The sequence below is a fragment of the Schistocerca cancellata genome, chromosome 2 (genome assembly GCF_023864275.1).
Source record: "Schistocerca cancellata isolate TAMUIC-IGC-003103 chromosome 2, iqSchCanc2.1, whole genome shotgun sequence".
Taxonomy (NCBI): Eukaryota; Metazoa; Arthropoda; class Insecta; order Orthoptera; family Acrididae; genus Schistocerca; species Schistocerca cancellata.
The window spans coordinates 855,672,876-855,696,172 of record NC_064627.1 but is presented as its reverse complement, the minus strand read 5'-3'; the positions used below and the strand labels follow the sequence as shown (position 1 = coordinate 855,696,172).

The 23,297-nt window shown below is 43.3% G+C and overlaps 1 protein-coding gene across 1 annotated transcript in view; it reads right to left on the bottom strand.

Annotated features, from left to right (window-relative positions):
* LOC126162784 (guanine nucleotide-binding protein subunit beta-2-like 1) overlaps positions 1–23,233 on the bottom strand; it is a 62,968-nt gene extending 39,735 nt beyond the window's left edge. Inside the window, exons 1-3 of the mRNA XM_049919501.1 lie at positions 23,018–23,233; positions 22,340–22,548; positions 613–723 (exon numbers count right to left, since the gene is read on the bottom strand). Of these exons, the coding sequence (XP_049775458.1) occupies positions 613–723; positions 22,340–22,548; positions 23,018–23,126 (429 nt within the window). The 5' untranslated portion in view covers positions 23,127–23,233. The remainder of the gene's footprint in view (positions 1–612; positions 724–22,339; positions 22,549–23,017) is intronic.
* Positions 23,234–23,297: the final 64 nt, after the last annotated feature.

Below are 23,297 nucleotides of genomic sequence, written 5' to 3'. Positions count from 1 at the left end.
TGCATATGACTGCTGGCACCACACAAACACTCCACAATCAGATAATAAAACTACATTTATACATTTGGTCCTTGAATCTATCGTCTTAGCAGAATTAGTAGCTGAACTGAGGTACAAGAAGTTGTGATCGGTGAAGCTAAATCCATGGGCCATGAGAGTCCCTTTGAACCATGGAAGTGATTAACTGTAACTAACATTCCTTCAGATTAGGTCTTGCCAAATAGAGCATGGATTACTTCTCCAGCAAGGAAACCAACTAATGCATTGAGCTCATGATGTGGGACATCTGTTTATGACACTCATGAGTTCCTAGTGGGGATGAAGGTGGGCACTGGGGGGTGGGGGTCTCCCCTTCATGGTGAATAAACAAGTATTTCTAATTTTGGATCCCTTAATATATTTTTGTAACTTCTCTTGTTTACTTTTTGTTAGCCATGTCATTTATTATTAGTATTGTTCTCAATTTTGTTACGTAATTGACATAAAAGCTTTTTCTACATTTATGAATGGCCATGAATGAGAATGCTGTTGCAGACTCTAAACCCAAACAATAACAATAGTAAGCTTCAATTAACAGATTATAAATATACAACACTGAAGAGTGTGTCTTACCTTCATTGTATATTTGCACTGTGCCAGAGTATTCCATAGCTTTATACTGCGGTCACGACTACCAGATACTATCTGTCTGTTGTCAGCAGAGAAAGCCACGCTCAAAACATCCTGGAGCAGATGACGAATTTTTAGTACATAACGACAGTTTCACAAATGGCATGTATTACCAACAATACTCTACATTCCACTTATTACCTACAACAGAAATAGAATCCATGTAATACAAAATGCAGCCATAGCTTAAGTTTTTCTTGTTTAAGACACCACTGTATGTAATGCATTCGTTTACACACTTCAGCAATGTTTCGTTTTGATCTGTGATAATTTTTCTGGGAATTTTGAGTTGAGACATTATGTCTGAAGCTCTCATTTATACCATTCAAGTATGCTGTTCCAGTTCGAGTGCCTGCCTGTTGGCAGCCATGTACTCTTTAGCACAGATGGGCATGGGTCAGCAAACAGATGATGCAAGGGCTATCCGGAAGCTGGGCCATAGCCACATGATCCTACTGCCCTGGCAGGCAAAGCTTGTGTAATAGGTCCACCAGGCACATAGCCTATACTATCTGTGCCTGTCCATGGGTGAACTGAAGGGCACCTGTGACCTGTGGGGAAGTACTGGAACAGGTTATGTTAGAGCATGAAAGTCAATAAGGAACAACTTTACAGAGAATTTCAAGAGGACAGCAGAACTGAGCATACCATGAACATACGTTATTCCCAATACTTGACATTTAGTTATTTGCGACTTTTCTTTCTTCTTGGTAATCTGTGCCTCATTTGGGTGAAGTTACTATTTCCTTATGCACCTTCTCATGATATACCAATTACTTCTATGCTCGTATGTGTGTCTGGGAACCAAACAGAGGGAGTAATATAAATTACGTATTTATTGTAGTAAAGAACTCTTAGTGTGCTGTTAACATTGACAGTGTTGATATAATACACAGTAGGCATTTGATACTGAACCTCACCAACAATTTGTTAATGTGATCGTATGGGGATACCAGGTGAAATTTGGCAAGTGTGTAACATGACCAACTGTTGTGTCATATCAGCAGATGATGATTCATTTGTCGTCATCTCAAGGATCTATTTATATACTTTCATTATTTGGTAATTTTTAGGACGTGGGCAATGAAAGGTTCAATTGATAACAGTCACTGTTGGGTCACTGACTATAATTTATACCCAAGTTATTAACTTCAAACTAATTACACTGAGTTTTAGTAGCATTCCACATGCCACAATTCAACGTTACAATTTCACACTGAAACTGTAAGACCATCAGAACACAGAACTAATAATTAACCTGAATACACTTGTGAACTTAGCTGACCAATGTTGACTCAGTACCACAAATGTTCACCACTCGCTACTACGGTATGACGTACCGTATCCGAAACACCCCCACCCCCCAGTCACACAACTGAGACAATAATCCATATGCCCGCAATTTGCTTACTAGTAACTTGTGAGGAACGGTATCAAAAGCCTTCTGGAAACCTAGGAATATGGAATCGATCTGAGATCTCTTGTCGACAGCACTCATTACTTCATGGGAATAAAGAGCTAGCTGTATTGCACAAGAATGATATTTTCTGAATCCGTGTTGGTTATGTATCAATAAGTCATTTTCTCCAAGGTGATTCATAATGTTAAGAGTACAGTATATGCTCCAAAATCCTACTGCAAATAGAGGTCAATGATATGGCTCTGTAATTCAATGGGTTACTCCTATTTCCTTTCTTGAATATTGGTGTGACCAGTGCTACTTTCCAGTCTTTAGGAACAGTGAGCGGTTGTATGTGATTGCTAAGAAAGGTGCTATTGTGTCTGCATACTCTGAAAGGAACCTGGTTGGTATACCATCTGGACCGGAAGACTTGCCTTTCTTAAGTGATTTGAGTTGTTTTGCAACACCTAAGATATCTACTTTTGTCACTCATGTTAACAGCTTTTCTGGTTTCGAATTATGGAATATTTACTTCATCTTTTTTCGTGAAAAAATTACGGAAAAACTGTGGCATGTAGTGAACGAGAGAACTTTCCTTTCCATCCGTCGTTTGAGGATGCTAAAGGCTGGAGGGGGGTAGTTCTCCGATGCAGAGGCACGAGAATATTGCTCGGCAATTGCATTTGCATTGTTACATAGCACGCTATTGATGGTAACACCAGGGTCACCTGTTTGGGTCTGGTACCCAGGAAGACTTGGGAAGGTGACGTATGGCACCCAATGGTCAACACATACCTCTCAACACTCCTGTTTCCGTCGTTTTCTCAGCTGGCGTACATGGGCATGGGCACGGAGCTACTTATAGGCTATCAGATGCTCTAGGGAAGGGTGCCACTTATGTCGCTGTAGAGCTCTTATTCTGCATTATGTCTTGTTCTTCAAGAAACACATTTCCGTGATAACCCCTCTCCAACTTTTTGTGGTTATCAGGCGTTGTGTTGGAACTGTGCCTCATGGCGGGACACTTCAGTTGGCAATGAGGTGTTTTAAGAATTTCACGTGACTATTCCAGATAGGGCTGGCTGGCGAATATATTAAGGAAAAAATTTTGAATCCTTCATTTTGTATGAAAACTTTCTCCCGAAATGTAGATTAGTGACTTTAATTGCGGCCTGGTTCACGTCTAAGTACAATAGGTTTCAATCTGCTTCCCTACTGATGATATGCTGAGACAATGTTCACAGGTTAAGTGCAGGTTCGTCGTCAAGGGACAGAAAGAACTGCGCCATTGCACAGTCACCTGTTACACGTCAGACGTGTGGGCCCACTTTTAGAAAAAAATGAAAGTGAGACTTATTACATCAGTGACAGACAATGCAGAACATTCCCAATAACATGCCAGTCATGTTTCCCAAGTGAGTGGAAAAAGAATTGCGGATAGACATGCAGCACGGAAGGGGGAAAAAATGCTGCGAAGACTGAGGCCCTGTGGTAGCCAAGTAGAACCCGCCAATGAGTGGCGAGCCCCCTGGGGCTTCTATGATAAGTGAGAAAATGATTCCACGTGGGCACTATGGATGCATCTACCTTCATCACCCAATGGACTGCAATGACGCCATGATCAGACAGGTAATGGTTGGTTGTTTTAGAAGGGGCGGGGGAACAAACTGCTAGGTCATCGGGCCCTCGTTCCAAGTAAAATAAATCCGCAAGGGTGGGAGTAAACACAGCTGGAAGAAAGGAGAAAACCACAAGAATGACAAGGGCAACAAATACTAACATGGACAAAATCAGACAAGAAAACCACAGGGAGACACAAGAAACATGTAGAAGAGATCAAAACAACAGAGCAGATTACCATGGCTAGCTGACCCTGAGAATAAAAAGGAGACGCCAGCCACTCTGCAACACATTAAAACCTCCACCCTAAAAGCACTAGGTGGGAAGACACAGAGGGACAAAGGACATGCGCTAAAACTTAGATCAAATGATAAGATCCACCCTCATGAATAAAATGTAAAACTAAAGCTGCTCCTGAGGCATTGTTGCCCAACACCGAAGGTAGGGTGCTGAGAAACTTAAAAGTGGGCAGGCCAGCAAGATGTGGACGACAGTCATTTGTGAGCCACAGACACTGAAGTGGGTCCTCGCGATGGAGGAGGTAACCATGCATTAGCCACATATGGCCAATGCGGAGCCGGCAGAGGACAACTGATTCCCTGCGAGAGGACCGCATGGAAGTCTTCCATACATTGATAATCTCCAGAATGACACGCAGTTTGTTGTGTGTACTGCTATGCCATTTTGTCTCCCAAAGCCGAAAAACCCTGCGGCATAAGAGAACGCAGATCAGTTTCGGAGATGCCCATCTCCAGAAGCCATAAATGATACTCCCATGATCAAAGAGGGATTGAACAAGGGCTCTGTAAAGCTGCAGCAGCGTAGAGTGACCTACACCCCAGTTGGTGTTGCTCAGGCAGCGGAGGGCATTGAGGTGCTGCCAGCACTTCTGCTTAACCTGACGAAGGAGAGGTAGCCATGTCAATCGGTTGTCGAAAACTAGACCCAAGAATTGACATTTCTCCACTACAGTGAGTGGATCATCATTAAGGTAAAGTTCTGGTTCTGGATGAATGGTGCAATCCCGACAGAAATGCACAACACACGACTTCACAACTGAAAACAGGAAGCTGTGGGCTAGAGCTCATGACTGCACCTTATGAATGGCTCCCTGTAGGCACCACTCAGTGACACCAGTACTGGAGGAGCAGTACGAAATGCAGAAGTCATCCACATACAGAGAAAGTGAGACCAACAGCCCTACAGCTGCTGCTAGGCTGTTGATGGTCGAAAGCGAAGATGAAGGCACTGGTGGCAACCTGATTATCTATCCCTCAGACCCCGGTGGATGCGCCAGGTGAAATGGACACCTAAATTGGCACGCAGCTCATTGTCAGACTGCAAAAGAAGGTCCATGTGAAATATAATACCCTGGATCATATTTAAGCTCTTATAGGTCATGATGGAAACAAACATCCCCCAGCTTGTCACAAGTGAGTAGTGCCCGTGACTGGGCAGAGGATGCTGTTTAGATAAAGACCGACCCTGACCGCATCTTGGACAAGCCCTCCACTCCCCAAACTTGTCCTGTAAATGCTCAACAAAAATTTTAGATTTTACTGACAAGAACATACAAGGTACTAGGGTGAATAAGCTTCGCTGCCATTCTTAGCCTGGTGTTCCTACCACGGTGTGGCCAGAGGGGCAGGAGGGAAACGATATGGAGTTGCATTTTTAGCACTGAAGTTAGACCTTGACCGCTTTGAGACTGCTGGTTTTAGACCACCGGCAAGAGATGACTTACTACACTTCATGGCATCTCATCCGCCCTAATGCCACTCACTCCAACCAGGGGGCTTCCCCAAGGGCGCCACCCAGCCGCAACAAAGGCCACCTGGCAGGATGGCCATTGCCGGGGGTCCCGATGCCCCAGGGTGACAAGCATCTACTCCTTGGCATACATGGGGAGTTAACAGGGCAGGCATCAGCAGACGATCCCTATGTGGTTAGGGGGCTACAACCATCAGGGTACATGGCGGCCCCACCACAATGGACTGGTTGCCGCGATAGGTATCAGGTGCAAATGAGCTAAGGCCCCACCACAACGGACTGGTTGCCATGATGGGATCCAGGGGCAAATGAGCTAAGAAGTCCATCATCATCGACATCACAGAAAAGGATACATCACAGAGGATGGAGGAAAATGTACCCAGGAGGGTGACCTCACCCAATAGCTGGAGAATAAACGGAAGTGCAGAGCCACGTTGATGAACGATGCGAGGTCTCAGCACATGATGGACACTATGCACCATGTAAGGCACCCTTCCCCAATTAGCTCCCTCTTGGGGAAAATTTTGAAAATAGGATGTCAAACCTTACAGGGGACCATCACATAACGCCAAAACATGTGAAAGTCCTTTTTGTCACCTCTTATGACAGGCAGGAATACCTCAGGCCTATTCCGACTCCCGGACCTGCAGGGGGATCAGAGAGGTAAGTTTGGATTTCTGCCTCGGTCAGACCATCTAGCAGCCTAGTGTAAATATCACTATGCAAAGAATTCAGCATTTGATGGGCCTCAACACAAACAGGAAAGCTTTGGAGGAGCAAAAATGCAATCAGTTGTGTTTGAGAATCACAAGTAGTATCCAAAAGCAAAGAGCCATTGCGTAAATGAGAGCAAGATTTCACAGGGCCGGCAATTGCCTCAACACCGTTCTGAATAATAAATTGATTAACCGTAGCAAAGGACTGACTCTTCAGTAAGTGGAACAACAATGAACTGAGGTGCAGCTAGGTGGGTCTTTGAACTGTTAGCCTCAATCTGTTTCTGTTTAGTAGACTGAGATGAAAATGTTTGGCTCATTGCAAGAAAATCCCCCACGACTGCCAATGTCTCCAATGGTGCGCCCCTCCAACTGGGGCCAACCCTCAGAGGGGCCTGACCTGCCTTACGTGGTTGTTCATACCTCAGGACCTCCCAAACATCTGAAAGAGGGACCAACTGGCAATTTAGGAAGGTAACAGCTCAGGCAATCGCCCCTCTCTCGGTCTGACCTGTACCAGGGGTACGTGTGAACCCTACTTGTCGACCTGGGGCTGGGAATTACATGTTACCAAGTCACCTACATCTACATACATACTCCACAATCCACCATACAGTGCTTGGCGGAGGGTACCTCTTACCACAACTAGCATCTTCTCTCCCTGTTCCACTCCCAAACGGAACTAGGGAAAAATGACTACCTACATGCCTCTGTACGAGCCCTAATCTCTCTTATCTTTGTGGTCTTTCCACGAAATGTAAGTTGGTGGCAGTAAAATTTTACTGCAGTCAGCCTCAAATGCTGGTTCCCTAAATTTCCTCAGTAGCGATTCATGAAAAGAACGCCTTCTTTCCTCCAGAGACTCCCACCAGAGTTCCTGAAGCATTTCCGTAACACTCGCGTGATGATCAAACCTACCAGTAACAAATTTAGCAGCCCACCTCTGAATTGCTTCTATATACTCCCTCAATCTGACCTGATAGGGATCCCAAATGCTCGAGCAGTACTCCCATAGGGATCCCAAATGCTCGAGCAGTACTCAAGAATAGGTCGTATTAGTGTCTTATAAGCGGTCTCCTTTACAGATGAACCACATCTTCCCAAAATTCTACCAAAGAACCGAAGACTACTATCCACCTTTCCCACAACTGCCATTACATGCTTGTCCCACTTCATATCGCTCTGCAATGTTACGCCCAAATATTTAATCAACGTGACTGTGTCAAGTGCTACACTACTAATGGAGTATTTAAACATTACGGGATTCCTTTTCCTACTCATCTGCATTAATTTACATTTATCTATATTTAGAGTTAGATGCCATTCTTTACACCAATCATAAATCCTGTCCAAGTCATCTTGTATCATCCTACAATCACTCAACGACGACACCTTCCAGTACACCACAGCATCAACAGCAAACAGCCGCACGTTGCTATCCACCTTATCCAAAAGATCATTTATGTAGATAGAAAACAACAGCAGACCTACCACACTTCCCTGCGCACTTCAGATGATATCCTCACCTCCGATGAACACTCACCATCAAGGACAACATACTGAGTTCTAGTACTTAAGAAGTCTTCGAGCCACTCACTGTTGCGCATCAGACACGTGGACCAGAGGAAGAAGAAAAAGAGGAACATCGAACACCAAAGCAGAGAAAGGATAGGAGAAAGGAAATGAAGACAGAAAAGAGACTGAAAAAAGAATGGAGGGACTGTTCTGAAATGCGGCAGAACACATTCCCAAAAATATCCCAGACGTCTTCCCCAAGGGATGGGATAAAGAATAGCACGGAAGGGAAAATATGCTGCAAAGGCTGGGGGTCCATGGTAATCACACACGAACTCGCTAAAGAGTGGTGAGCTCCCTGTGGAGTTCTGCAGTCAACATTTTGTTAGCCTAGAGTGGCAGTAATGTTGCTTCTGCTGTGCCAAATGTTTTGCATGTGGAAAGTCTGGCCACTGGTCCAAAGTCTGCCACTCCTCAGTGAAGCTGATTAACTGTAAAGTTCGAATACAGTATTTCTAGTGTCCTGCTTGACACAGTCACATCTTTTAAATATCTGGGGGTAACGTCACAAAGCTATATGAAATGGAAAGAGCACGTGATAACTGAGATAAGAAAGGCCAATGGTTAACTTTGGTTTATGGGGATAATTTTAGGAAAGAATGGTTCACGTGTAACAGAGACCGCATATAGGACGTTGGTGCAACCTATTCTTGAGTACTGCTAGAGTGTCTGGGATCCGTACCAGGTTGGACTGAAGGAAGAAAAAGGAGCAATTCAGAAGCGGGCTGCTAGATTTGTTACTGACAGGTTCGAACAAAACTGAAGTGTTACATTGATGCTTCAGGAACTCAAATGGGATTCCCTGGAGGGAAGGCAACATTCTCTTCGAGAAATGCTATTGAAAAAATTTAGAGAACTGGCAGCTTAAGGACCACGAAGATAAGACAGGAGAAATTAGGGCTAATATGGAGGCTGTAACGGAACATATTAAAGGCTTTACTGTACCGAAGTATGCGATACCCTCCAAATTCAACCAGTTTAACGAGTATTTATGATTATAGAAAAGTTATTGTGTATGTTAACAATGATTGCGTAACATGTATCCATAAACAGTCAACCCATTAAATTATACTGAATAATTAACGCACACAAAAGTTAATATCACTTGATCACTGATACAGCAAATGTCATCATGTAAAAACACTGAGTTCATCTTAAATAATTAATATGAAGTACGAAAAATAGTGTACAACTTAGGTATTTTGGATCTCCTCAAATAAAAATCACCCAGTGAAACCTATTTGTTCACTAGGAGCGGTTTCACTTAGTATTCACGAAATCAATCCTGTTTTAGACGAAAACCAATGTATTTCTTAATAATTCATGTTAATTACTTATTTATGCAAATTAGAGAAGTCAATTGACAAACTTCTAAAAAACGGACTTTTTGTAACAAAGAATTATTCTGTCAAGTCAACAAATCTGTCTGTCATTTTAATAACATGTTAAATTATGTCACTCGATGCAAATTAATAACTTTTCTGCACAAATTATGATAACAGATGTACATGTGACTTGTAAACTATATCTCTTTTTAGTAGTTCTTTGACAATGTTATAAATACGAGCAGCAAGAAGGGTCGAAAAAGCAGTCGGAATGTCACTTTGGTACAGTGTGTTTGTGTGTTATTGTTTGAGGTGGATAAACAATGCAAAGAACATGTAAAGGAAGTTGTGTTGTGTCATAGTCTTTGGTGGACAGTGGAATTAAGATGGCCACCAGAGAAATAAATATTTGAAGTTTACATATTTGGTGGTTTCGTTCATCCTTTATCATCAAAAGCACATAAACAAAACACGGGACCTCATGTTTTTAACCCTAGACAACCAGTTTTAGAGCCAGCATCAACATCGAGACACAGCAGCGATCCAGCAAGCAGCAGTGATTACTACAATGCATTGTAATGGCGCCAACCTAACATCAAGTGCTAACAAGCTCCGTAAATGGGAGTGGAATAGTGCGATTATAGCAATTAGCAATATCTACGACCAGGCGACCATTACAAGGCCTATAGATAGTCATTTTTCCCTTGCTCTATTGGTGAGTGGAAGAGGTAAGGAAATAGATATTTAGAGAGAGAGAGAGACCTGGTGAAAATAAAAAGGGCATCACAAATGACAAGCAGCTGCCAGCAACATGTGCCCTTCCTTGGTACAGAGTCCATAGCTCGTGGTCTAGTGGCTAGCATTGCTGCCTCTGGATCACAGGTTCAGTTCCCGGCCAGGTTTTGAATTTTCTGTACTCTGGGACTGGGTCTTTGTGTTATTTTCATCATTTCATCTTCATCGTCATCATCCATTCATGCCAGTGGCTAGACTGGACTTTGAAATAAGCTGTATGGTGTAAAAATTGGAACTTCGCTGTCGTTATCCTTGGTACAGCAAGTTGTAAGAAAAAAATAAAAAAGGCTTCTCCCTTATTTCCTTTAGTTCTTAGTAATAAAGGCAAATGTAAACTTTACTGACTTAATGTTGGGAGTATCATTCCATTGCCATGGTTAATTATATATTCTACCACCAAAAACTCAAAAAAAGTAACTTTTCTTATAATTGCCCAGATTTTGGGCCTTTAAAACTGTTCTGAGCAAATTCCTGGGCAAATGCCCATTTATAAATGTCCTGCCCACTGAGCATTTGCCCAGCCCACATCACTACTCTCACCTGTGGGAAGGATTTCTTCTGATCTTACACTGATCATTCTGGATTTCCTACAGGAATCATTATCTGGACTGGATGGATTACTATTAAGGCAACAGAAAACCTGCATTAAAAATTATTAGTTCCCGAATACTTTCTGAGCTTAATTACAGTTGTTAGCCAACTCAAAAATGGAGTCAATTTGTGATAAATGTGGACCATATACACTCTTCTCTAGGAAAAAACTGGACGTCACAATATCTGCTGCAGTAACTAAATCACAAATACCGAATTTACAGTACTACAAAATTAAATTATGCACAGGAAAACAGTAACTTCGGAAATTCTAAAAAATGCACATTTATTTGTGTCGATATACAATTAAATTTAGAGTGATCTATTCTTTGGTAGTAACTGTGAATCACGAATGCTGATTTTCTATGAAATAATTTATCAGAAATACTTGTACCGGTAACTTACAAATATACAGTTTCATATGCATACAAAAATTCTAAAAACAACCTATATCTTAAATAATTATACAATAAATTTTGAACGAGGATACCCCTACTGTTCTCAAACATTTTAAAAAGACCACAAACAACTTTAAGCCTACAATTGACCAATATGACAAATGGTAGAACTTTCACATTACATACAGGTAATGATACAAGCAATGAAAGATTATGCTTAAGTGACGCAAACAGTAAAATATGTGAATCTAGAATTTCAAATTGACATATGAATCTTGCACACACGGTCTCGCACAAAAGAAAATTCCAAAGTCAGCTTTTACATAAAAATAAATGTAAAAATTGCATGGATTTTTTTTACATAGCTATTCCTGTGCCAATTTTTACACTAGTGTGCTGAATAAAACAACATGAGTTTATCTCAGTCAAAATTGCAGGAACCTACACACCAACAAAACATGTTTTCTGCCTGTTGCAGCTTACAATGCCATTGTTTGCTTACACTAGGTTGTTCCCATTTGCTGGAATATGGGCCACCAACTGTCGCAATTTTCATAATTATTTCTTCAAGCTAACAGGCTCATTTCTTTGACTTTGCATAGCCTCTTTTACCTTTTTAACCAATTTACTGAAATATCAATAGCAATATTCCAAAATCTGTTAAGCTTTTACTCTTAAGAAATCAGCATCTCCTCAGCATCGCGTGGTTGATACAGAATTAACAACTACTGAGAATTTTGAAGAAAATAATTTTTCCTGCATAACAGCCACAATTTTTTGCCTGGTTTGATATTGGACTTCGTCATACATTTTAGCTGAGAAGCCATCTTGAAATCAGTTGATTGCAGATATGTCTGACTGGTTCTTTTTGCCAAAGGCGTTACGTTGCAGGCTCACCAGTGTACTGTCTCTCTGTACCACACATCAGTCTCCAGCTGTTGCCTACTCCAATAACTGGCAATTTGAGTAAGCACCACACTGGGTCGAAGTGTGCTTCCGCCTCCCTACAAAAACAAATGTGTGTTGAAAACTATTGCCACTGTTTCTAAACTGAATGCTTGACTTGTTTGCTTTCTGCCACCCATAAACATTGCAGTGACCATGTACCTTCAACATACCTAAATTAACAAGAAAATGTTACAAATTCCTATGTGCATCACAAAGCACATGTTATAGACACAAGCAGAAGAAAGGCACTGTAGGCAGAAGTGACATATGGAACACTGTTCTTTGTCACTTTGTTTCACCCCACCACCCATCACCTTACGTGAACACTATTTTAACATTTTGGGAAGAAAATATCAAAATTCCAGACTGTGAGTATAGTGACATTTTATTAAGGTATTTCACAGTAGTTTTTTTCTGATACTCTGCGATTAGAGCATTTCCTTAAACATTTTTGGGCAATTATGCTGTTTAGGTGGTACATGCACTGATCACCAGATAAGTACCTATTTTTGAAGGAAACAGCGTATTTCTGAAGATATAAGCATACATATGCACGAAATACCAAAAAAAATTTACATAAAAAGTTGTGTGCTACAGTAAAAGAAGATCAATTAACTGTCTCAAAAATTTCTTTATCAAAAATGATGTATTACATATGTATGCATAGAATTTCAAAAACATTTATTTTTTTGTAAAAGAGATGGAATTAATAACAAAATTTTCTCAAAAAATCATGTTTGTTTATTTTGCACAGATATATATTAAAGCATGTATCACAGATTAGATAAAAACAGCTACCTCAAGTTAATTTGCAGCATTAGGATAGATATTTCAAACATGCTCAATGAAATTGTGGAATGGATTTTCCCCAGAACGTTCGTTGGTTGGTTTTGGGGTTTGATGGGGGCTAAACATCGAGGTCATCAGTCCCCTGTTCCAAATGGACATACTTGTAAAAGGCCTATACAGTAAAAGCGTAACCTCTGCACCCAGAGGGAGGGAACACCAAGGGGTACAGAGCTAAAATGAACACTGCAATAACAAAAAATAGAGGACACTTAAAATGAGCAGAGCAAATAGTTGACTAGAGTAAAACAGACTACAGTGGTTGATGGATCAGGTAAAAGGTCAACCACTCGACTACAAATGAAGAACCTCCAGCTGGAAAGCATTGATAGAGGTACCAAAACAACTTGTTACCATAAAAGACACTATTTTGGTAGCCACGTCACAAAAGTCGCTGGAGTGGGTATATTCTGAGAAATGGTGCGAGAGCGCCCACACTAGAGTGAGTGATAAAACCCAGCTGCACAGATAAAACGTAAAACTGAGTCATCTATAGAAGCATCGTCACCTAGAATTAAAGGAAGTGCAGCTGATAAATTAAAGGAGTGCCGCAAGGGGCTAAAAGGGGGCAGTCCATCAGAAGATGGACAACTGTCAGCCCTTCATCACAGCGACACTTGGGCGGGTTCTCACGGCAAAGGAGATAGCTGTGGGTCAACCACGTATGTCCAATTTGGAGATGGCAGACAACAACGGAGTCCCTATGCGTGCTCCTCAAGGATGAGTTCCATACGGCTGTGGACGACTTTGCCATGCGGAGCTTATTTGGTGTGTTGAAGAAAGACCATTCAGAGTGCCAGACATCGTGGACCATGCAAAGTAGGGCTGACCAGAGGTCTCTTTCCACGAGACCAAGCTCCAGGGTTAGCAAAGTGGTGGCCTGCTTGGCCAACCGATCGACACATTTGTTTCCTGGAATGCTGATGTGGCCCCGTGTCCACACAAACGTTGCTGAGCGACCACACTCGGCGAGAGCAGAAACAGCATCTTGAATACTGCGCACCAAAGGGTCCCGAGAAAAACACTAGTCAAGTGCTTGCAATCCACTCAGGAAGTCACTGCATATAACAAATGACTCCCCAGGGCAGGAGGAAAGGTGAGCGAGTGCACGATGAAGAGCAACCAGCTCCGCAGTGAAAACACTGCTCCCACAAGGCAGGGAATTTTGCTCAATGTAGTCGCCGTGGATGAAAGCAACCCAGTGCGTCCATCGACCACAGAACCATTGGTGTAGACTACATCTGCATCCCAAAATGAGGCAAGAGGAGCCAGGAATTGTTGAAGACTGGCAGGTGGAACGGAGGACTGAGTCGCAGGACAAATCCAAGCAAAGCTGCAAGTGAGGGAGGGACCAAGGAGGGGTAGAAGAAGAGGGCCGGAAGGATGGAGGAAGGGGAAAGCACTCGAGTGATGAGAGAAGGGAATGAACGTAGACCGCTATCGGGAGACCCGACTTAGGCCACCGTCATGGGGAGGGGAGTGCAGAAGATGGAAAAAGGAGCCTGCGGCTTGGGTGGTCGGGCAAGGCATGGATGCAGGCGATGTATGACGCAAGCAACTGTTGTCGGCGGAATCGTAGAGGAGGGATTACAGCTTCTACAAGAAGGCTAGTCACCGTACTAGTGCGGAAGGCACCTGTCGCCAGTCTGATGCCACAATGGAGAATCGGGTTGAGGATCTGCAACGTTGAAGGTGCTGATGAATCGTACACCATGCTCCCGTAGTCAAGACGGGACTGGACTAAGGCCTTATAGAGCTGTAGACGGTGTGGCTGAGGCAGCGAAGGATGTTGAGGTGCCGCCAGCACCATTGTTTAAGCTCGCGAAGATTAGGTGTCCAAGTGAGCTGAGCATCATATACGAAGGAGTTCACTGACAAGGTAGAGCTCTTGATGGAGGTGGACCGTTTGACGGTGACAGAAATGCATCACTCGGGTCTTAGATGCTGAGAACTGAAAACCATTGTTGGATGCCTAAAAATAAGCCTTACGGATAGCTCCCTGCAGCTGCCGTTCAGCGACACAGATGCTTGGGGAACTGTAATAAAGACAAAAGTCATCGGCATATAGAGAGGAACAGACCGATGAGCTCACAGCTGCCGCAAGACCATTAATCATCACCAAGAAGAGGGGAACACTGAGAACCAAGCCCTCCGGGACACCGTTCTCCTGAATATGAGCAGAGCTAAAATAAGTGCGAACTCTAACCCGAAAGAAGCAATTGGACAGAAAATTCCGTAGAAAAATCGGAAGTGGACCCCGTAAGCCCCATTCGTGCAGCGTAGGAAGGATATGATGGTGCCAGGTGGTATCATACGCCTTCCGAAGATCAAAAGAAACAACAACTAGATGTTCTCACCAAGTAAAAGCTGTACGAATAGCCGACTCTAGCGAGACTAAATTGTCGATCGCTGAGCGGCCCTGACGGAAGGCCTCCTGTTGCTGGGCCAGGAGGCCCTGAGCTTTGAGGATCAACATGAGCCGCCGACTCGCCGTTCCAGGAGTTTGCACATAACGTTGGTAAGGCTGATAGGGCGATAGCTATCAACCACCAGCGGATCCGCACCAGGTTTCAGCACTGGGATGGTAACGCTATCCTGCCAACGAGTCGGGAAAATGCTCTCCGTCCAGATGCGGTTAAACAGGGCGAGTAATTCACCCTGACAGTGCACCGAGAGATGGTGAAGAAACTGGTTGTGAATTCGGTCTGGACCAGGAGAAGTATCGGGCAAGCTGTAAGGGCACTTTGGAACTCCCATTCACTAAATGGGGCATTGTATCATTCCCAACTGTGCGCGCAAAACAACTGCGTACACTCAGCCTGCTCTTTAATGGCGCGGAATTCGGCGCTGTAGCCTGCTGTCGCGGAACTACAAGCGAAGTACTCTGCCAGATGTTCGGCAATGGCGATTGAGTGCGTACGAAGTCTACCCTGAAGAGAAAGGCAAGGGACAGACGCATGAGGGCGAAAGCCACAAAATGCGCCGAACTCACGACCACACCTGAGATGGGGAGGTGCGAGAGCCTCTGGTGGCAACATATCACTCCTAGCAGTCCTGTTTGCTCCGCCGGATTAACCGCTGAGCCCGGGCCCGCAGCCGTTTAAAGACAACCAGATTCTCTAGGGAAGGATGACGCCGGTGTCGCAGGGCTCGCCGGCAGTCCCGGATAGCTTCTGCAATCTCTGGTGTCCACCAAGGGACTGACTTACGCCTTAGGGTCCTTTAAAAACAGGGGACAGTTGCCTCAGCAGCAGAAACAATGGCCATAATGACCTCGTCCACTGCCAAATCAATGTCACCAGGAAGCGGAGTGATGGCCATAGTAGCTGAGGTGTAGGCTGCCCAATCAGCTCCACAAAGAGACCATCATGGCAGCTGGTCAGGGGGTTGGGATTGAAGAAGAGAAACCCAGATAGGAAAGTGGTCGCTACCACAGAGGTCATCATGGACCCTCCAACTGCAGTATGGAAAAAGACCTGGGCTACTAAGAGAGGTCACTGGCCGAGTATGTGCCATGAGTCAAGCTTAAATATGTGGGAGCACCAGTGTTAAGGAGGCAAATATCCTGCTGTGCCAAGAGAGCCTCAGCGTTCCTACCCTGGCCCGAGATATGAGGGGGAAGGTAGAGGGAACAGATGGTAAGCTCCATTCCTGCCCAGATTCTAACAGCCACAGCCTCGAGAGTCGTGTAAAGTGGCACTGGGGCTCTAGGAACAGTGGCAAGAACATGAACACGGACACCCTGTTGTATTCTACGTGGTTCTTATAGTAACACCGGTAGCCACAGAGGGAGGGGGTCCGCCGAACAGGAAACCAGGTTTCCTGCAGGGCCAGACAAGTGGCAGGGAAGCAGCACAAAAGCTGTTTCAACTCAGCAAGGTGGTGGAAAAAACCATGGCAGTTCCATTGAAGGATAATGGTATCTGACTGAAGACATGAAAGAACCTGGGAGGGGGGTGGGGGGACAGGTCACAGCTTAGAAGCACTTGCCGCCACCGATTACAAAGTAGCCTGATCAACTTCCATAGGAGCTGCGGGTCGAGCAACATCTAGCTCCTGAGTGGACACTAGACGCTTCACATCATCTTCAGGTGCAGTGGTGAACTCTGTGTCTCTATGTCCTTCTCCTTTTGCTTTTTCTTCTTTTTGGTAGGGTCCCATTTGTCCTTCGGTTTATCCAGCTGGGTGGGCTTTTCCGACCCAATCTCATGGACCGAGGAAGACCTGGAAGCCCTACGGGGCTTTTTCAGCCACTGGCCGACATCTGGAGGAGCAGCAACCGTGGAAGGGAGGGCACCAAGCGATCCCTTCCGCGCGAGGGGAGCAAGAGGCGGCAGGCAGTTCTCCGACTCAAGAGGTGGGGAATGAAGTCCCCAAAGAAGGAGGGGTTGTTACTCCCGATGCTGAAAACGGGAGCAACGAAAGAGGGTGTTCCCAACTACCACGGGGGCAGGAATAGACGGCCGGGCTGGAGGGCCCACAAAAAGCTGCTGAGCTTGGGGGCTCATTGCCAGGGATGGCGACATCGAAGCTGCTGCAGCATATGTCGATGAAATGCACACAGGGTGAAGTCGGTTGTACTTGCATTTAGCCTCATGTGTAAGTGAGCCTGTCCAAGGTCTTATACTCCATAATTTTCCGTTCTTTTTGATAAACCGCGCAGTCTGACGAGCAAAGTGAAGTTTCTGTCCGCAGTTGACACAAACAGGGGGCGGTGAACATGGGACACTGGGGTGGAAGGCACGTCCACAATCCCGACAGGTGAGTTGGCGTCACATCTCTATGACATATGCCCAAAACCTCCATCACTTAAAGCAGTGCATGGGAGGAGGGACGTAAGACTTAACATCACATCAATATATCCTCACCTTGACCTTCTCGGGCAGGGTGTCACCCTCGAAAGCCAAGATGAAGGCGCCGGTGGCGACCCTACTATCTTTAGGTCCCCTGAAGACATGTCATACAAAGTAGACACTGCGGCATTCCAGATTTGCACGGAGCTCATCGTCAGACTGCAACAACAGGTCATAATGAAAAATAAGTCCCTGAACCGTATTGAGGCTCCTATGAGGCATAATGGAGACTGCAAATTCGCCGAGCTTCTAGAATGAAATTTTCACTCTACAGGGGAGTGTGCGCTGATATGAAACTTCCTGGCAGATTAAAACACAGTTTTAATCTGCCAGGAAATCACTGAGCTTGTCACAAGCAAGCAATGCCCATGACTGTGCTGGGGATGCTGTCTGTATGAGGACTGCTCCAGACCTCATTTTAGACATGCCCTCAACTTCTCCAAACTTGTCCTCTAAATTTTCCACAAAAAACTGAGGCTTTGTGGTCAGAAAGAGTCCCCCTCTGTCGGGCTGCAAACCAGAAATCGAGGAGAATACGTCTCATCAGGTAATTTAGACTGCCGTTCCTACCTTGGTCTGGGCAGGGAAGGGAACGATTGGGGTCATACGTTAAAGCATTGAACTTTCCTTTCTTAGAGACTCATGCTTGCACACTATTAGTATTTCTTTTCATGGTGGTCCCACGAGCAGCTAGGGAAAGGAATGTCCACCCAGACAGAGCCCCGCTTGCCTGGGCAAGCCTAATACAACCAGGGGGCGGCAGGTTCCCCAGAGGTCACCCGCTAGAAACTGTTCTACCTCAACAGCCATGCGTCTCCTCAGCACACAGCACACCTTGTGGTACCATACAATGTTCCACAGTCGTGCCTTATGGTGGTCATTGAAGCACGCTCAGAGCTTACGATATTGAGGACTTGTGGCGCTTCCCAGTCCCCAGCTCAGGGACCCTGGGTTCGCCAAGCCCGTACCCAGCAACTAAATGCAGAGTTCCCTGAGGGTCCCAGAACGTTTGACGCCAGAGAAATTCCGCCAGGTAGTTATTCAGCATAGCACACTGAGTTCCGAAATGCCTTTTATTTTTTTCTTTAGCTTTTTGCCAGACTGACTCCACATGATTTGTGTTTGTGTTTGTAAAGGGATAGACAAAATAAAGCGAATGATTAAGGGTCAGATGATTGTAGCCCAAGTTACCTATGGTATTGTAAGCTTGCCACAAATCAGAAACTACTGTGGTTCCAGGCAAAACATACTGTTGCAAAATTGGCAGCAAATGGGTGCATCATGTCGTGGCACAGCAACCATAAAGCTTTGCTTTGTCTCATCATCATAACCACCAAAGACCCATTGCTCCCGCACCGTATGACCTCAAGTGATACTTACTCCTGACGAAGCAACTCTCTTCTATTTCAACAGGATGGCCAGGGCCACCCAAAACTATTGGCTCAATTAAGAAATACTGATGGCAGATAGCCCTACAAAATTGGCACCCATCGACCACAGCGTGCTCACTGTCAATTTTGGGCTCCCTCATTAAAAACTTTTGCTTATTGAGTTCGAAAGCCCACATGTACGACAGCAGCAAAATTTTAGAAATGTCTAAATGACTGCCAGCAAAAAATGACATGTTCCTGATTGAACATTTCTTTCTACAGTCCCTGCCAACAGAGCAGCACCAAATTTCACCATATTTCCCTGTAGTTTTCTCCAGCTTTATCTCTTTTTTTGCATCCATATGAAAAAAGAACTTTTTTGGTATTCCATGCATATATATGCTTATACCTTCAGAAATACGCATTTCCTTAAAATGTAGTTACTTTTCTTGCGATCAGCGCATGTATCCCCTAAACTGGATAAGTGCCCATTTTTTTACACCAAGATACCTCATATTTCTGAAGGAAACTATTGTAATTCATTCAGATATTATTGATGTTGCAAGTACACTGACTGCTGTGAATAACAAATTCCTGCATATTGTTAACTTCTTGTCCTTCGTTAACTTCTTGTCCTTTCATTTGCCATATCTGCCTTCCCTAGAGCTACTGAAAGTTTTATTTATCCATACAACTGAAGTTAGAATATGACTTAAGACCATTAGCAAAGAGAGTTGTACAATCTGTCCATTTGATCATTACAAATGTAATAACTGAAATAAGTAGACAAAAATGAGGCAGGTGAGCAATATGGAAAGCCACTCACATCATGATAATCAGTCTTCTCTGAGGTTTTAATAAATGAATTTGCTGATCTCCCCTTCCCCTTTCCTCCCACAACACAGACTTACTGCACAAGAACCATTGCGATGACATTTTAACAACTCTTTGGAAAATATTTGTCCTGACTGTAGACACATGAAAATGAAGAGCAGACAGTCAATCCAGAGAAGAGTCAAAGTTTTTGAAATGTGGTGTTGCCAAAGAATACTGATGGGTAGATCATTAAACTACTGAAAAGGCACTGAATCGAATTAAGGGGAAAAATTTGCAGTACAACATGACAAAGTAGGGGCAGTTGATAGGACGCATCCGGAAACAGCAATGATTAATCAATTATGCAATGGAGCTAAGTATTATAGAGAAAAGCCTAACTTGAATACAGTGAGCAGATATAAGAGGATGTTACACAGATATCAGGCTTACAAAGAACAGACTTATGCAGAGATGTCTTCAGACTGAAGATCATCGTGAAACAATAAATTGCAGCTGAATATTTAACTTCCTGAACACATATTTAATAATAAGTCACTGCAAAGGCGAAAGAGTCAGCCATCAGATCGCTGTTAGTGGCCTATTAGGTTGAATGAAACTACTTGAAAGTGGTCCCCTGTCAACCAAGAATACCTGAATTAAGTCTAGAACAAAGAGTGATACAAGTGGATTCCTTTAACAAAGCCTTTGTTCTGGCACATTAAGTTACCTCCAAACCATATTAAACTAACATATTCCAAAATATTACTGTGAGACAAAGACATATGTGAACGGAAAATCAGTTTAATGGTCAATGGGAGTCCAACATCTTGATCACATTTATCCACAGGTATCTGTTCACCTAAGGAATATATTAATAATACAACCTTGAGGCAGCCACATCTCAACACCCCCACCCCCTTTTCCTAACTCCAAAAGAAATTACGTGCACGAGGGACACACATGCGTTTTTGTTTTGTTGGACTGACAACACTGTGCTGTCGGCAGGAATGCCTCTGTTGCTTCATACAATTCCTTTGCCAGTATTGTGGCATTAGTCTTTGTTAACAGTGACAGTTAAAAGTTAAGTAATAACTGTTTCCTCAAATATTACAATGTCTGTGAAAAAATTTTTCCAGTTACAAAAGTTTTGTTGCGTTCCTATTAGACAAATATTCCTAAAAGTGATCTTTTATTTCTGGTGAGTAGAAGCAAGCACATCTAATTGCCTCGTCTTTTAGACATTCTGTTAAGTTAAAAGACCTCGCATTTAAAAAAAGAGGAAGGAAGTTATATGGGTAGCGGGCTTCATCTATGTCATGAAAAAGAAGTAAGGTACGGGATGATCCAAATTTTGAAGAGAATCTTGCTATGATGCAGGAGAAGCTGATGGAGAGTAAATGGACGCAGAGAATTTATTTCCCAACCATTCTGATTGTGATCCTTGCTTTTCTCCTGGAAAAGCAACCTCTAGGTCTTTCACTTATGCATAATGAGAAAGGCTGCTTCAGCTATATGATGAAGATGTATATATGATCCAACTAGTTTCATGACATTAGAGCCACATCTTCAGGGACACATGTTTATTTCAGATCAGTCCAAGTGTTAACCATTCTACTGATTAACAGTTAGACTAGGTTCTGAAATAAAAATGTATCCCTGAACATGGGGCTCTATTGCCACAAAACTAGTTGGATCATAAATAAATATTTTTTGTACAGCTGAAGCAGCTTTTTCTTTAAGATGCAGTTCTACAACTGTGGCTGCACACAAAGTTTCTACTTCCTCTGTTGAACAGCTGTTGCAGGTGTTCATGTATCCTGCACAGGTGACCAAGCAGATAACGATGTTTCAGTTTCTTTTGTTTACAAAGAGAAAAATTTATTTGATTGGGAATCAAAAGAACCAAATAAAGCTAGATGAATATTTTGTGATAACATAATACCAGATATAAAAATTGATACTGAAAATTTAGGTGATAATCCTAAGATTGAAGATAATTGGTTTTGATGAACTCTTAGAACTAGTTGTAAAACAGATGCGCATTAAACAGGAACAGTACAGAAACAGGATCAAAGTACATCAGCAAAGTAATTAGGCCTACAAATCTCCTGATATGTACAAAGAGGAAGTCCAGTCTCTGCCCTTACTAGAACATGGACCCTGCATACAAGTGTGTGAATTGTGATGTACCTGCATGCATGGAACATTCCAGAAAAGTGTTAAGAGAGTAATGGATTAATTAACTAAAATATCTTAATTTAAAGCTTATCCCTGACAATTTTTTTTTCGTAATTCATGTATTTTTGTAGTTTCATTAACAAGTACTCACAAAAGTATTACATAGTGGAAACCTTACTTGATAGTGGTGATTAGTGAATTGTTGTTCTGTTTGTTCATTGATCTAATCAGTTAGCGAACTCTTTGCAGAAAAGCAACATTTGATACTGTGTCTGTCAGACACACATTTCCTGTTAGCTAATAAAAATCATTCTTCCTATTGTGGGTTGACATTGACTAATATTTCAACAGCGAGGTTCCATACAATCTTAACTGCGTGTAGATATGAGACATATGCCCAACAATGGGCAATGTTCATCGGGAACTAAGTACGTTGCGTAGTAACAACAACATTCATTTATAAATACCTTCGTATGGTCCACAAATTGACGAGTGCTTATTCCTTTGGACAAATCCCACAGCCGTAGTGTCTTGTCCCACGACCCAGAAAGAGCGAAGTGTCCATCTGTCGAAATTACAATATCACTTACGAAGTGGCTGTGGCCTTGTAGTCTCTTCTGTGGTACACCAAAATTTGTATCGTCGCGTGTCAACTTCCAGAGAATCAAAGACCTGTCTGAAAATGAAGAGATCGAGAACATCAAGTTACCATATGCCTGCATCATATGGTGCATCACACAAGGGCGCAACAAACGCTGAGGTAATTATTATTGTAATACAATACTTCCTACAAAAATAGAACCTAATTTTAAATAGAAGGCAAAGTATACAAACGACCGGTGCCACCGAAAACTCAGGACATTAATGAAAGGGTCCCATATGGCTCCTCTCATCATCTTTATGCTGATTTTCTAAAAGAGAACTAAATTCCTTTAAACAACACCGTCGCGCTTGTTTGCGGCGCGCATATTAAATGTTTGAAAGAACGAAACAGCTGCAATTCGGTCATTCCCATAACTGAATCTGATTGTTGCGGAACTACCACGCCGCTACTGTCTACAATAAAATTGGCGACGCCTGTAACAGGGGTGCTCTAAACAGCATATTTAAAGCCAGTAATAAAACGACCTAAAATTTTACATTACCTCTAGATGACGATAAAATCATATCAGGGTATTTTGTATTGGTTGCAACTTGCGTAACCCAGCCATTGTGACCTCTTAGAGTCCCACGAAGAACAAGAGATTCAGTCATTTGCGTTTTCTCTGTACCATTAAAGAAACAACAAGCGACACGTACGCTACCACCTTTCAGAATTCCCTCTGCAGTGTGCCGAATAACGTCAGATGCCGCTTGGCGGAGCTAATAGTGGGGGGAACTGGGACATGCAAAGTATACAACCACAGATATTTCACATTCCATTAA